The sequence below is a fragment of the Rhamphochromis sp. 'chilingali' genome, assembly GCF_963969265.1.
Source record: "Rhamphochromis sp. 'chilingali' genome assembly, chromosome: 12".
NCBI lineage: Eukaryota > Metazoa > Chordata > Actinopteri > Cichliformes > Cichlidae > Rhamphochromis > Rhamphochromis sp. 'chilingali'.
In genome coordinates, this window is record NC_137939.1 from 32,849,330 (window position 1) to 32,865,826 (window position 16,497).

General features: G+C 40.6%; 1 protein-coding gene across 1 annotated transcript in view; it reads left to right on the forward strand.

Annotated features, from left to right (window-relative positions):
* Positions 1-16,497, forward strand: part of LOC308407083 (monocarboxylate transporter 1-like) — a 31,047-nt gene that overhangs the window by 1,840 nt on the left and 12,710 nt on the right. The window contains exon 2 of the mRNA XM_080898506.1: positions 13,869-14,200. Coding sequence (XP_080754632.1) covers positions 13,984-14,200 — 217 coding nt within the window. The 5' untranslated portion in view covers positions 13,869-13,983. The remainder of the gene's footprint in view (positions 1-13,868; positions 14,201-16,497) is intronic.

Below are 16,497 nucleotides of genomic sequence, written 5' to 3' on the forward strand. Positions count from 1 at the left end.
AAATATGATAAAGTCTCTGTTTTTGGTGTCGTGTTAGTTTGTTTCTGCATTTCAAAAAGCTCAGTCCAGTTCTCAGATTACACAGAAAGCAATGATGCAACAGCTTGAAAATATGTGAGCAGAGGGGAGAAAAAGAATCAAATCATCCCTGTTGTTTAAAAAGGTCTAATGGCAACATAGAAATTGCATCTTAGGTGTGATTTCCAGTATGTTGCATCTGACTGCAGGCGAACGTGTTATCTCACTCAATGAGTTTCACATGCTGACCCTCTCAGGGTCACGGGTGAATGGAAAGATCGCATGACAGCCACACGCAAAGGGATCCCATGCAACCCTTATTGTCCCCAAACAGCCAGAACTGTTTATTAATAGGTGTGTAACCAGGGCATGTTCTCAAGCTGTGGTGCATAAAATGAGTGATTGCTGTGTCATTTTCCACTTGCGGTGACAAGGTGACCCCTACAAGGATAAACACTGCACTGGATTTATGTTTCTTTGTAGCTACTGAGTGCTGGTGGCTGTCCTCTGAACTCTGGCCTCCCTAGTGGACTGACAGTTAAACAGCTGAACATCTCCCCCTGGGTTTCAGGAAAACACAATTTGTAGCTGACAGAAGTTATTGAAACAGTTTTTTTTTTTTTTTGGTTTTTTTAAGTCCCTTCTATATTTTGAAAGGAAGATGTCTTAAAGTTGAAATCTGAGTGTCTGCTCATATTTAACATTTAAACTTCCTGTAAGTACTATCCACACTAGTCAGAATGATTATTTACTGTGAATAATTGTCACAGTACTAGATTAAAATTTCTCACAGAAATATATCCACCATTGGAGGAGAAAGTGTAGATACTACATAGACTTTTCAGCTTTTTTATTTTTAATTTTTTAATTTTATTTTATTTTATTTTTAAGCACATTTACCAGGTACCTACCTGCTGTTCGTATGTTTTGTTTCAGCTGACAGGGAGAGTGGCCTTAAGAAGGTCTGTAAATGGATGTACATTCCAGGTTTATTTTGTAAACAACAGTCCCTATTTCAATGGAAATCAAGAACATGGGTACGCTTTAGGGCGGGGCTAGCAAAGTTGTTACTCTACAATTGTGCACTTTTGTTACTTCCAGTTTCAAAACACCAAGGTGTTAACATCCCATTGTGAAGGGCCTCGGCTTGAGGTTTCACAACAGGAGTTCACTAACCATATTACCATTTATACAAAGCCTACAAGCTAAAATGGCTAGTTTCAGACTGAGTGGCTGCACCAAGGCACAGTTTAAGATAAATAAGGATTACTTTGAATTGTGCAGTTATTTTTAATAGAGGCACAAGAATAAAATATGGAGCTTGAAACCAGCAGAACAGGTCCTGCTTAAACCTGTTTGCTGATTAGACTTAATAATAGTGATATACTGTTCTCCTTGTGCAACTGGAAATGAGCCCAGTAGGTACATTTGAAATCAAATTAATGTGGTTAAAAGTTCGTTGCCAAAATGCACCATGGGTGTCACAGATTCCCCTCTTCAACTATGTACGCAAGCCCACAGCTTTAACCGGACATTTCATAAGCCCAAAGTTAATCATTTGCACTAAATATTAAACTAACACTTTGCTCCAGCTGTGAGTTCTCTTATCTGTGGGGGGCCAAAAATGATACTAAATTTGACTTTGTGGACCCGGAGCTCAAATATATCTTCCCACTGAACACCTTATTAAAACAAGTTCACTTGTTCACTTTCTTTCTTGGTTGTATTCCTGTTTAAAAACACACATAGCATTTATTGGAAGATTTCCAGGTCTTCCCAGTGTGGTTTTTGTGTTACAGACCTGTTCTAGCACTCAGGTATTGCCGGTAAGGTGAGCACGTAGTCAGCAGTACTTCATTATTAAATCTTTGTTGCAGGTAATCTTTATTGTTAGGACTGATCAATTCTGAGGATATGACAGCCAAATTTCAAAAACTGCAACACTCAAGTGCATCTTTGTCTTTGTGATTGTTGGCAGGTATCCAGTGTGTTAATACCAGAAGTCGTTGGTTACAGACTGCATTGTTTTGGTTGGAGAAGACACCCAGTATCTATCACCTGAATCAACCTGGGTTGGTTTAGGCGGATCTTTTGGAGCAATAGATAGTAAATGTAGTGTGGTACTCTCATTTATAGCTTTGAGCTATTTTACACTGGCACCACAGCTCTCAACCTTATAGACATTAACCAGAGCAGCAGGACGTGAGAACAGAAATCTCTTAATTTGTCAGGTTGGACTTTAAATAGTCTTGACCATGTCATCTCCCCCATAGAATAGAATAGAATGCCTTTATTGTCACTATACAGTTGTACAATGAGATACAGAGTCTGTGTAATTAGTCCATATGAAAGTTGAGCAGGTAATTGTATAGGGAATTCACACCGGATCGTCTTCCTGTTCCCTTAACCCAAGCAGCACCACATGATGGAGGGGACAAACTGTTTTCATGTGGTGAAAGGCAAGTCTGCCTGCCTGCACGTGACAAGTTCTCCACATGTTAGAAACCACAAGTTTGACAATGTCCTCAAGTGATTCTCCTGACATGGACATAGTTCATGCGTGCAAATGACTTATGTAAAGCAAGTGGGATAATATTTTAAAAAGGTGTCACAGTGACTACATAAATGCAGTGGAAAGGTCCAGTTTAGTGACTGCAGGTCAGGTGTGTCAGGTAACCTGTCAGTCACAGCAGCCACACCCGTAATTCCCTTATCCAAATGGATGAATTATTAATTCACCCCAATTAATGATAAGCGATTAAGTGATCAGATGGGAGGGAAAACATTTTCCCTCCATCTAATAATCCAAATCTGTAATTTTGGCCTTTCAGCTTGTTTGAATAAATAAAAAGTCCTGTTTAAATATTTAAAACTTGGCCTTAGAAAAAATCCATATTTTATTTTCTCCAATAAACGGGTCAGTTAAGCAGATACTCCACAACAAAGAGGAATCCTGTAATGCGAGTATCTGAATGCTATAGTAGTATTTGACACTGGTCATGGTTTGAGTACGTGCATTTACACCTGCACGAGCTTTACGTGAGCATCGCTGGACTCCAGGCTAGAACATTTGCGTGTGGCAGCTGATTGTCCTCGATCAGGCCTACGTGCGTGTGTACATGCACAGGCTTTGTATGCAAGAGTATAAGGATTTATGTGTACGTGAGTTTCTGAAATGCACAATGGGGCCACATTAACAGCAGTGGGGTTTAAGTGCTAATCACTGCAAGCTGGTAAACATCACACTGCAGTTATTTTGACTAGTAATATTGTTTGGTGTAATGATCAGAAAAATGGGTTCAGTTGGTTTATATAAAAACAAGTCTTAACTGAAAAGATCATCTTGTGTCATCTAAAGTAATTTTTCTGCTGTTCCAAGATATTAAAATCCAATCGAAAGTGAGAGTTCAAAACTTACGTTGTCTTATGTTCAGTCATGGGGTTAAGGAAGTCCTGAGTCATCATGATGCTGTAAAATTGCACACTCACTCCTCCCTGGTTAACCCTCTTCTCTCTCTTCCTTCCCTTGCTTCCTGTCACCAGTTTTCAGTGAGTGGCTGCAGTATCTTGTCTTTCATTTGGGAAATTAAGTAGGCCTGGTATTTTTAATCTCAGTGCTGATAGTGTTTGTCCTGCAGTCGAACCCTCTAAAGGTTGGTCATTAATCTCAGTACAAGGGCACATTGTATAAATCCAGCCTCAGTTTGATTTATTGTCAGACTTTTGTAACCTTTCACTTGCTGTACCCACTTATTTATTCTCAGTCTGTTGGATTTCAGGTAACCCCATCCCCTCTACACTCTGAGAGAAGCGTTGTTAGTGGGGATGAATGGCCTCATTGATGGTTCCTTCAGGACCTGTCCTGCTTTACTGGCGCACACAAACACCTAACTGGGCTTCAGCACAGCTCAGTAGGACCTCAGGGGAAAAGGTAGCATTATTCCGTTCCCACTGGTGAAGCCTGTTTCACATTAACAGCAGTCCGTAAACTTCACATCTCACTTCTTTCTGTCTGGGTGACATGATATCTGATGCTGGTTTGGTCTGTGACGTATAAAACGAACGTTTCTAACCGGTGATGCACATGTAGTTGGGTTTTTGCAATACATGAAGTGAGAATTTGTTTTTGTAGCAAGCCTCTTATTCGCACACTGCACATTTGCACTTGTGCTGTAGGGCAGCAGAGGTACACAGAAGTGCAAACCAAACGTTTCAATGCCCACCTGTATTCATATCTGCAGAAATACGTCTGGAATGCCTACAAAAACAAATAAACAAAAAAAACCCAGTTTTGCTTAGGAATAAGATCCACTGGCATAACCTTCATCCATGTCATTGTCAGATAATTCTACACAATCCAACAAACAATCTTGTGTCCTCCAATTCAGGTCCAGGAATCTTTTGAAGTGGATAAAACTGGAAAAAAAGAGAAATCTCTTCTTTCTGAAGGGATTTTTGGTTTCCAGGTACCCTTAAACAAACTTGGAGCCATCATAAGATGGGTAGCTCTCACAGTAACTTCTCCAGGCAGCTTTAGGTCTTTATTTTTTACTCAAGGCCTTTGATGTGCACTACTATGTAGTAGCTTTTTCTTTTTTCTAACTGATTTTTGTGTGTAGTCCTTTTTGGTTGACAGAACATCCCACGGTACAGTGTACTTGTTTTCTGGGAATCTTTCGGTAAGAGCATGCAAGATTCACCTCGAGCAGCTTTTTTTGATTCATGTATGGGAAGCGCATCTGTAACTGGAAGGTCGCCGGTTCGATCCCCAGGCTCTCTGTCCTGGTTGTTGTGTCCTTGGGCAAGACACTTTACCCTACTGCCTACTGGGGGCCGATATGGCAGCCTCGCTTCTATCAGTCTGCCCCAGGGCAGCTGTGGCTACAACCGTAGCTTGCCTCCACCAGTGTGTGAATGCGAGAGTGAATGAATAGTGGCATTGTAAAGCGCTTTGGGTGCCTTGAAAAGCGCTATATAAATCCAATCTGTTGTTATTATTATTATACTATACTATAGGGCTGCACGATTAATCGTTAGAAAATCGCTATCTCGATTCATACTTATGTGCGATCTCATTTCCAAATGACAACGATTATAAAAATAGAAAAAAAAAGACGACGATTGTACCGCATTTAGGGCTGCCACAAACGATTATTTTGATAGTCGACTAGTCACCGATTATTTTTGCGATTAGTCGACTAATCAGATCATCATCCATTGGACGTACGGCGTACAGCTTATTGCACCAGCAGCATCTGGTCTTATATAACTATCATTAGCTTACAGCTTGAAGTGTTTGTGCTAACTAAAAATAAAGACAAGATGGTAGTTTATTAATTTTTAATGAAATTTGCAGATTGTTTCGGTGAAGTTTAATAAACTCCTTGCTTTCTAAAATATAACAGGACACCGGAGTATATTATCCAGCGTCTCAAACTTCTGATGATCAGCTGTCTGCTTGAAGTTTATTTAGCTGTGCAAAAACTATAACTTTAATCTTAGCCAAACCGATTTACTCAGGAACAAATAAAATGCTAAAGAAAGCCAAACAATAACATTTTAAGTTATCTAAGTGACTTATATATCATGTTTAACCTGAGTAGCGAAAGACAGTGGTGGGTTTGAAAACGATTTGCCGGGAGTCCGGTGTTCTCACGGCTCTAGTTAGCCTTGCCCCCGCCTAGCTAACGAGCTAGTGGGTAACAGACGCCTCCGAAAACGTCGGAGAGCCTTTGAAAATATGTGGTGTCTTGATAAACTGAGCAGATATTTGAGGTTTACACAGCTACATTCTCGCCTGAAAATATGTTAAACGTTTATTTTGTGACCCAGAAAGAATAATAAGAGTAAAGTTAAAACTAACTAGCTGCCGCCATTGTTGACAGCTGCGCTATGAATTCTGGGACACAGCTTCTTCTTCTTCGGGGTTTAACGGCAGCTGGCATCCTTGTACATGCAGTGCTGCCATCTTCTGTTTCAGTCCGTTATTACACCCTTAAATCCTACTACTCATTCCTGCGTCCTTTGTGATCTTACAAAGCTTCAAACGATGCGTCGACTATTAAATTAGTCGTCGACGATTTTAATAGTCGACTAATCGTGGCAGCCCTAACCGCATTTTGATCCGGGACGTAATCTGCATGAAATCAAGCGCTCACTCTTCCTGCTCAACAAATGACAAGCCTTACACCACGTGATACAGAAGCTGTGCCGTGTGATGCTAAAATTAGCAGGGAAAAAACAACGGAGAGCACGTCAGGGATGACGAGAAAGTGACAGGAGAAAATCCGTCCCGGTCAACCACCCAAACATCAATAACGGGAACCTTATACAGCGCTTCCCTATACACTTCGAACTCCCGCAGGCACAAAGAAATTACGGAGGCTATCACTTATCACCTGACCAAAGATATGGCTCCCATCAACACTGTGCAAAACGAGGGATTTAGGAGAATGATCAACACCCTAGACAAACGCTACACAGTGCCGCCCCGCAACTATTGTTGCACTACCTGCTCTATACACGCAGCGTCGAGCAACGGTGGAGACGGAATTTCAAGCAGTACAACATTTTACGGCAACAACAAAACGTGAGACATTTGTTGTTTTTATGTTTATTTATTGTTTTTATGTTCAGTCTCAACTGTTACGAAGTTGATGTGCAGTTAATAAGTGCAATAAATATTTATACTGGAAAGGAAAATCGTGAGAGAATCGTGATCTCAATTCTAAGCCAAAAAATCGTGATTCTCATTTTATGCAAACCGTGCAGCCCTACTATACTATACTACTAATGAAAAAGGGGTAGTTTAAAAAACACGTTCTTTTTAGTTTCCTGTCAGGAAGTTTACACCCATATCAAACACTCTGAAGACACAGAGCAGTAATGAGGTTGATTACTACAATTACGGCTAGTAACAGTCAAGGCTATTTGTATATGATACGAACAAAGTTTGTAATGGGGCAACTGTTTTGCATGGACCAAATTATTCAAAGTTTGCTTAGCTTGCTGTTGGTCTACAGAGCATCACTGTTCAGAAAATGTCACATTTCCTGGAGAAATTGAAAGTAATGTGTCTTAGTCTTGGTATGGTTAGTATGGTGCTAAAATGGGATCCAGTATGCAGAAAGAAACATTATATGTTGTTATAAGCTGTTCCCTTTCCAAGTGTAATTGAGAAGCTGGCGTGTTCAAGCCAGATCTGGCCTCTGATGACCTTTCTGTCCCAAGTACATAAGGTAACCCACGGTCACGCAAGGCTATGTACAGTACAAAGAACAAAATACAGATTAACTTGCTTTAAAAAGCTTCTTTTTATTAGCTTCAGTTACCAAAGACTGAATTGCAGATATTGCTCTCCTGATCTGCGACATCTTTCATTCATGCTTGAAGGCATTAAAAAAGGGAACATGGCTTATTGTAACATCCTGTGTTTTGATCTGTTTTTCCAGTTATCAAATTGCAGCTGTGCAACTATTTCACTTTGTTTCCGTGAATAGAAAAATCAACGCATTGTGTAAGTATTGATTTACTCATAGGTATAATAAAGATTCACAGATCCCGATCAGTTTTAAGACCCTGACTTTTGGCATCTGTCAGTGTTTTAATGACATTTCAGCGTTAAATGAACTCTACTGGATTTTAATTCATAAGCGAGAGGGAAGGAAATATGTACTTAAAAAGAGGCTAGTCTTCCAAGAACTCATTATGTTTAAGTGTAGTAAAACCTTCCCAACAAGTGTAAAGGAACATGGTGAGTAGGGCTGCCACAAACGATTATTTTGATAGTCGACTAGTCACCGATTATTTTTGCGATTAGTCGACTAATCAGATCATCATCCATTAGACGTAAAACTACAGCTTATTGCACCAGCAGCATCTGCTCTTATATAACTATCATTAGCTTACAGCTTGAAGTGTTTGTGCTAACTAAAAATAAAGACAAGATGGTAGTTTATTAAATTTTAATGAAATTTGCAGATTGTTTCGGTGAAGTTTAATAAACTCCTTGCTATCTAGAATATAACAGGACACTGGAGTATATTCTGGAGCATCTCACACTTCTGATAATCAGCTGTCTGCTTGACGTTTATTCAGCTGTGTAAAAACTATAACTTTAATCTCAGACAAACTGATTTACTCAGGAACAAATAAAATACTAAAAAAAAAGCCAAACAATAACATTTTAAGTTATCTAAGTGACTCATATATATTTAACCTGAGTAGCGAAAGACAGCGGTGGGTTTGAAAACGATTTGCGGGGAGTCCGGTGTTCTCACAGCGCTAGTGAGCCTAGCCCCCGGCTCGCTAACGAGCTAGCGGGTAACAGACGTCTCCGAAAACGTCGGAGCGCTTTTGAAAATATGTGGTGTCCTGATAAACTGAGCAGATATTTGAAGTTTACACAGCTACATTCTCGCCTGAAAATATGTTAAACGTTTATTTTGTGACCCAGAAAGAATAATAAGAGTAACATTAAAACTAACTAGCTGCCGCCATTGTTGGAAACTGCGCTGGGCCGCGCTATGAATTCTGGGACACAGCTGCTTCTTCTTCTTCTTCTTCTTCTTCGGGGTTTAACGGTAGCTGACATCCTTGTACATGCAATGCTGCCATCTTCTGTTTCAGTCCGTTATTACACTCTTAAATCCTGCCACTTATTCCTGCGTCTTTTGTGATCGTACAAAGTTTCAAACGACGCGTCGACTATTAAATCAGTCGTCGACGATTTTGATAGTCGACGTAATCGTGACTAGTCGATATAATATCCATATAATAGCCATATAATATCTCAAAAGGTCACATTATTTTTATGCAGGTAAAACTGGATGGAGATGACCTCAGTGTCATCCCTTCCTTTTCAGGAATGGTGACACATGCTCATTGCACAGACCACTTTTAGTATGAGTAGTAACATAATAGGTCTGTTAAACCCATATGATGAAATACACCGCGTGTTGGCACTCTGCAAAGTGCAGACCAACTGGGATGTGGTAAGCTCTCTCAACCTACCTGCTGGTCTTCCTCCTGGGTGCTTGAATACTTGAAATGGTGCTGAAGCATACTTGCTATACACGTGTATCGGCAACCAGCTCGCGTGTTTATTCATAAGCGCAGGGTTCTCGCCAGTGGACTTGAAGCCCAGCTGGAACTTGAATACCTGCAGCAAAATCTTTTCCTATAAGCAATGACTTTGCATAGAAGGCCTGCTGTATTTCAAAGGCAGTGGGCCCAATTATCTGTCATAAGTGCACTTCATAGGTAGCAAAACAAAATTCAACTTTATTTACACAATAGCAGTCTCTTCCTAATTTCCTTAGGAATTAATGAAGTATTCTGATTCAAGGTGATTTATATTGTAAGATGGACCTTACAATAATACAGAGAAAAGCCAAACAATTAAACGTGTTTTGAGCCAGCACTTGGTGACAGTAGGAAGGAAAAACTTTTTTTTTTTTAAACAGGAAGAAATCTTGTACTGCAGAGTAGGGCTGCCACGATTAGTCGACTAGTCACGATTACGTCGACTATCAAAATCGTCGACGACTGATTTAATAGTCGACGCCTCGTTTGAAGCTTTGTAAGATCCCAAAAGACGCAGGAATAAGTAGTAGGATTTAAGAGTGTAATAACGGACTGAAACAGAAGATGGCAGCACTGCATGTACAAGGATGCCAGCTGCCGTTAAACCCCGAAGAAGAAGAAGCAGTGTCCCAGAATTCATAGCGCAGCCCAGCTCAGTTTCCAACAATGGCGGCAGCTAGTTAGTTTTAACTTTACTCTTATTACTCTTTCTGGGTCACAAAATAAACGTTTAACATATTTTCAGGCGGGAATGTAGCTGTGTAAACCTCAAATATCTGCTCAGTTTATCAAGACACCACATATTTTCAAAAGCGCTCCGACGTTTTCGGAGACGTCTGTTACCCACTAGCTCGATGGCTAGCCGGGGGCAAGGCTCACTAGAGCCGTGAGAACACCGGACTCCCGGCAAATCGTTTTCAAACCCACCGCCGTCTTTCGCTACTCAGGTTAAATATATATATAAGTCACTTAGAGAACTTAAAAATGTTATTGTTCGGCTTTTTTTTAGTATTTTATTTGTTCCTGAGTAAATCGGTTTGGCTGAGATTAAAGTTTTTACACAGCTGAATAAACATCAAGCAGACGGCTGATTATCAGAAGTGTGAGATGCTCGAGAGTTTACTCCGGTGTCCTGTTATATTTTAGATAGCAAGGAGTTTATTAAACCTCACCGAAACAATCTGCAGATTTCATTAAAATGTAATAAACTATCATCTTGTCTTTATTTTTAGTTAGCACCTTAAACACTTAAAGCTGTAAGCTAATGATAGTTATATAAGAGCAGATGCTGCTGGTGCAATAAGTTGTACGTCCAATGGATGCATGATCTGATTAGTCGACTAATCGCAAAAATAATCGGTGACTAGTCGACTATCAAAATAATCGTTTGTGGCAGCCCTACTGCAGAGCTCTGTTACATTTGCGTAGTTGGCTAATTACTAGCCTATTGCTGTTAAATGTTGTCAGTCGTTAAAGTGGCTCTAAAGCAGTTGAATTTTGAAGAACAAAGACTGAGTCACATTACTATGATGCAGGCTGATAATTGTCTTTTATTCACTCTGTGTGCTGAATGTGAACAAGGTTCTCACCGGCTTTCTCTCTTGATGGGAATTGTCGTACGTCTGCTCCTTTCAATTTTATCAACTCCCTCAACCACAGGTTGTACTAGTTGGAGTAGTGAGGGTGAATTGCCACTAGCTGCCACTTTCCCATATGACAGCAGCAGCTCTTGGTACATTGTAATTAGGTTAGAGCAGGGGTAGGCAACTCCAGGCCTCGAGTGCCGGTGTCCTGCAGGTTTTAGATTGCACCCTGGGTTAACACACCTGAATCAAATGATTAGTTCATTACCAGGCCTCTGGAGAGCTTCAAGAAATGCTGAGGCGTCACTTAGCCCTTTAAATCAGCTGTGATAGATCATGGACAAATCTAAAACCTCCAGGACACTGGCACTCGAGGCCTGGAGTTGCCTACCCCTGGGTTAGAGGAAAGTAATGGCAACATGAACACTGAAGTGAGTAGGTTTACCCATAAATTGGTACATCTTTACCCAGGGCCTTTTGTGAATCCCAGCCCGATTTTATGGAAATGATCTGGCTCATAAGCTCCAAAATGACAAAACCCGACTTTTATAAAAAATACAAGTTAAAATCTAGGAATAAATTGCAGTGAAAGTAACAGTTAGGAGTGATTCAATATGCCTTAATCAGTCCTTCATAGGGTCTGAACTCTGAGCTTATGGAGCCTTAGACTACCAATACAAGAGGCATGAACTTTAGGACAAGATTTAGGCTACGTTCATACTGCAGGTCTTAATGCTCAATTCCAATTTTTTGATCAAATCTGATTCTTTCTTTTTTCTTTTTTTTGTCTGCTTGTTCACTCTACAAATAAAATGCAACAGCAAACGCGCTCTAGTGTGAACCCTCAAAGCGGCCGCATGCGCAAAAGAAGACGTCACACACAACGCGCTCTGTTTAGACCCAGACCAAACAGCATTGTTTGACTGATGGACCTTGGAGAAACTGAAAGCTCATTATAAAAGCCAAATAAGCAAAAAAAAAAAGCAAAACAACCAGATTCAGGGCTTTAATACTTCAGTCTGTGGTCTTAGATTTGATTAACAATCAGAGCTGCAAGCAGTCATGTTCGTGTGTATGTATGTGTTGTGGTGAACATGTGTTCAAAGTTCAAATGACACGAGTCTGTGCTTTAAATTTGGCTGATGCAGTCTTTAGCCTAGTAACTTAGTTACCTTCTGTCCAACACAGGCAGAGGTAATGGCTGCACAAGTTTCAGCATATGAGAGAAGAGTGAACAGTGAGAGCTGTGGGGATGTGCTGTGAGCATGGGGCTGGGTTAACCAGTCACTCTACATCTGTAATGATTGGTGGAGCATGGTTGTTTACAACATGATCAAGGCTAAATGCTGTGTTGGAGAACTTCACTCCTGGCTGTTCATTTCTTACTGAAAGACTGGCTGGATGCTCTTGAAGTTTCCCAGAACACAGTCCTCTTATTCAGTGCACTAAAAATTGGTTTAAGTGATTTGAGTGGGAGCTTCTCTATGACTCTGCTTTAAATAGCATCAGTATAGAGCTATAGTGTCCCTTCAGTCTATTTTTGGTTAATAAAGGTGTGTTCTAAAGTCCATTTAAGGTAAAGCAAAACCAAACAGTAGCAGAGATGATGTCAGAGCCAGCTATAAATAGCTCAGTTGTCTGTGTGTGACCTAAATTGGAAAGGGGACATTTAGATGGTTGCATTCATAGAAGCAGATCAGGAATTTCCAGCTGTAAATGTGCCAAACACTTAATGAAAACCTTACAGTGAGTTTAACAGGAAACATGACAGCTATCTGGGTTGCAAGCTGCTTTGGACGAGCAGGTTTTGAGATGTGATTGAAGCGAACAGTAATTCTTTTGGGGCTGCTGGTTATTTTTTTTTATTTATTTTTTTACACTCAGTTCACTAAATAGCTTCTGTGTTTGGCTTTCTCTGCCATGAAATGAGTCTGATGCAACAACTTTTTTTTTTTTTTTAATTTTTAAATAAAGGTTGTTACGTTTCCGATTTCTTCCATTTCAAAGGGAGGAGTGTTTCTCAAGAACTGAACACGAACAGGAATGTTTTAAATGGCACAGTTACCGGGCAATTGAGTTTCATCAGAAGAGAAATAAGATAAGAGCTTCATGATTCCTGCTTGCTGTCTGTGCAAGTGGACATTAAGCACTTCACCTAGAAAGGCTAATTTACATCATGGAGCAGGGAATAGATTGAACCTCTCTTCTTAATTTCTGTGCAAAACATAAACTCTGACTGTAGGGAGACCAACAAAGAACAGGCCAAAGCTAACTACTTACGCCATCTTATCTTAGATAACAATAAAACGGAGTACGCCACACCCTGGCCTTGTTCATTGTTTTTTTTTAAAACTTGGTTTTCACCAGTTGATCAATGGTCCTTCAGGTCTTGAATTTCGACATGACTAATGATTGCCAGCTGAGCTGTTGGCGTTTCATCAGACCCAATGGTGCCAACGTTTATAATGCTGTGGAATTTTATATCGATAAAGTAATTCACCAGGTCACCAAATGGCAACATGTATGAAGACATTTGGCGTTTACCTTTGTACCCAATTAAAACGATGGCTGAGAAAGAATAAAACGTTGGCAGGTGTTCTTTGGGAATTGAGAATGTCATATATCGGGGCTTCAAAAGGGTGGTGGCTTTGGCATGATGTCCCCTGATCTATCCATCTGTCCATTAGGCTGTCAGTCGACTGGCTTGCGAGTCCCTTGGCCTTAGAGTATTAATTTTCATTCTGAAGCTTCAGTTGCAGGTTTCTAGCATTATACACCCCTGCGGCACTTTTGTGTCTTACTGGCACAACTCAGCTAAGATGTGTTGTTAGTCACACCAGCACTCTTCCTGCTATGACGAGCAGGGTTTTTCCTGGCTGAGAAATCCACCTTTGGGGGACGACCCTGCATACACGTGTGGTTGCAGTATCCTTGGTGACTTTTAATTCCTTTTGAGGAAGACCAGATCACCTGAGATTTGTCAGAATATTAAAAGTTTTAAAAATAGTAAATGTCTTTGTATTAGTATGACAGGTCTAGTATTATGAAGACTGTACTTTGATTTGGTGCCTTGTAAGTGGGAGTAATTTAGATAAATTCTGAGGAATTTTCTGTATCGCAATCACCTTGTTGCACAATCTTTCTGGATTTTAACACACTCCCTGCTCTTCGCTTCCTTCACAGGTACAGCTTCTACTTCCAGTTTGTGCTGCATCCTCTAATCCTGTGACGCTCCGCTGTCCTCCAGGAACAGCCTTAAACACAATTTCCATCGTCATCCCAGTTGTCGTGAGCAGATATGCCTGCAGCAGTGGGCGGGCCAGTAGGGTACACCCCTCCTGAGGGTGGCTGGGGTTGGGTGGTGGTGTTGGGGGCCTTCATCTCCATTGGCTTCTCCTACGCCTTCCCCAAATCCATCACTGTGTTCTTCAAAGACATTGAGGTCATCTTTGATGCCACACCAAGTCAAGTGTCCTGGATCTCCTCCATCATGCTGGCTGTCATGTATGCAGGAGGTGAGTGACCAGCCGTCAACATCAACAACTAAAACCTTGACGTGTCCTTAAGAATTTTATTTATTTATTTTTAAATTGGTTTGTTGTCAGGTGTTATACAAATGCACAAAGATGTTTGTTTTTAGACCTTTTTATTGTGGCCACTAAACCAGAATTAAGCAGAAAAGTGTTGTTAACGCTTTAAGATAAGAAGCTGAAACTAAGGTTGTAATTTTAATTTTAGAATCAAAAACTACTAAATTGATTTTTGTTCAATCAATTATCACTTTAATTGATAGTCATGAGCATTAAATCCACATTTTGGACATTCCTTCCATTCTTCCTTACAGAACCACTCCTAATATAATGGTCATGGTCAAAGACGTTAGAGGAATGACTTCTGTGATAAACCCAGTCAGCCAAACTTACTGCACAGCTTCCGAAACACTGAGAGCTTACTTTTAATAACCTGCTGCAAGAAAAAGTCTTCCTGTATGCTTTAGTTATGTTCAGCTGTAGCCAATGGCGTGTCCAGCGGGGTGGCCTGGGGGGGCACAGGCCACCCCCCAAACCAGACTGGCCACCCCAGGTGCCACCCCAAAGGCAAAACAATAAAATTCAATCAAATATCAAATGTCCGATTATGTTTTCACGGTGACGCTCAGATATCCGAGTGTAAGTGAATGCAGCATCGCTTCTGCACTATGCGCATCACGTTAGCAAAGGTAGGAGAGCCAAGCGCAAAAGATGGCACTGCAGGAAACAATTTTTCGGTGAAAGAAAATGAGGACAGAATAAATGTCCCGGTCAGTAATATTAAGTTTGTTGAGTTTAGTAAACTTCGGTGAAATTAGAATACCAAGGAAAAAAATAACACTTAAAGAATTATTGCAGCTGTGGAATATTTCAGACAGTAGGCTACTGAGGGCAGCTAACATAAGAGTTATGAGTTATAAGATATAATCTAAGTCGTAACATTGCTGTATGGAGCTGCAGATTTGGTTGCAGGTTAACATAGCTGGACTGGCCATCGGGATTATTTGACTTATTTTTTATTTTTTTTGTAACGGCATGAACAATGAGAGGTGGTGGATTGGCCAGATGCAGGTCGATGTGTAGAAATAACTCCGTTGTTTGGTGGTGGCTATGACGGGGCTTCCACAGAGGCAACAGGTGGATGAGGGAAGGGGAGGCAGGAGGAGAGACCCGAAGCAGCCACCAGTCCGAGTGTCAGGTGAACTGAACTTCAGGTAAGAAGTTATGACCTGCAGTCTATCTGGGTCAGATATAAACCAAGTTTAGGTGGAGTTTATTTTCATGTTGCTGACTTTTTACTGTCAGTTGCAATAACTCATACTGCGTTCTAGCCAGTTTGACGGAGTTTTTATACAGCTGGGTGGGTGCTATGATGTTACTGATAGTGAACTTTATTTTATTCATAAGGTTAGTTAGTAGAGTTGCCAACGGCTCCTTAAAAAAATGGAATGGTCCCTCAATCAGAGAAAATATTACGCGTTTCGTATTGAGCTGAGAAGAGACGCAGTTTGTCCCGGACTTTAGCTAGAATGGAAAAAGACACAAAGCTGGATTTATTCTGTCTTTATGCTGCAGCTGCCTCTTCTTCTCTCATTCTCTCCCCCTCCCTCTCCTGTTGCTACTTCAATCATGAAACTGATCAATGATCAGCTGATCAGCTTTTCTCTCTTGTTTATCGCCCACTTTGCGCCAGAAAGAGGAAACCAGCAGATGTCGCGCTAAACAACAGCAGCACGTTTAAGCTTGATCAGCTGTTGTTAGAATGTATTTAATATTAATTTCTAGTATCAGCTGATGTTTGCTGGAGCCACAGCTGTAAAGCTGCTGGTCATGATGTCTGTTTAGATATGTGGTGAGAGGGAAACATGAAGATGAAACCAGGAGATGTCCTTACTGAATCATCAGAGCTGAACAGGTGATGGAGAAACAGGTTTACCTTTTAGGTGACATGAATGAGTTGAAGGGAAGTTATGAACTGTTTCTGAGAGATAAATAACACCAGGATCCTTTTTTATGTAGCTGACAGCTGGTAACTGTGCAGGGGCGGGTCTAGCAAAGTTTTGCCAGGGGGCCAGGTAGGGCATTAACAGGGAAAGGTGGGCACAAAGAAATACTTTTCTTTCTTATTCTCATTTAAAATACCTAGTTTTTATTAAATAATTATCTAAATCTTACAACCAAAGTTTTTATCTGACGTAAAATGTATAGAAATCATACATATACCAACAAGACTGTACATCACTGTCACAACAGCATTTGTTTTCATTCAAAGGCTTTATGGC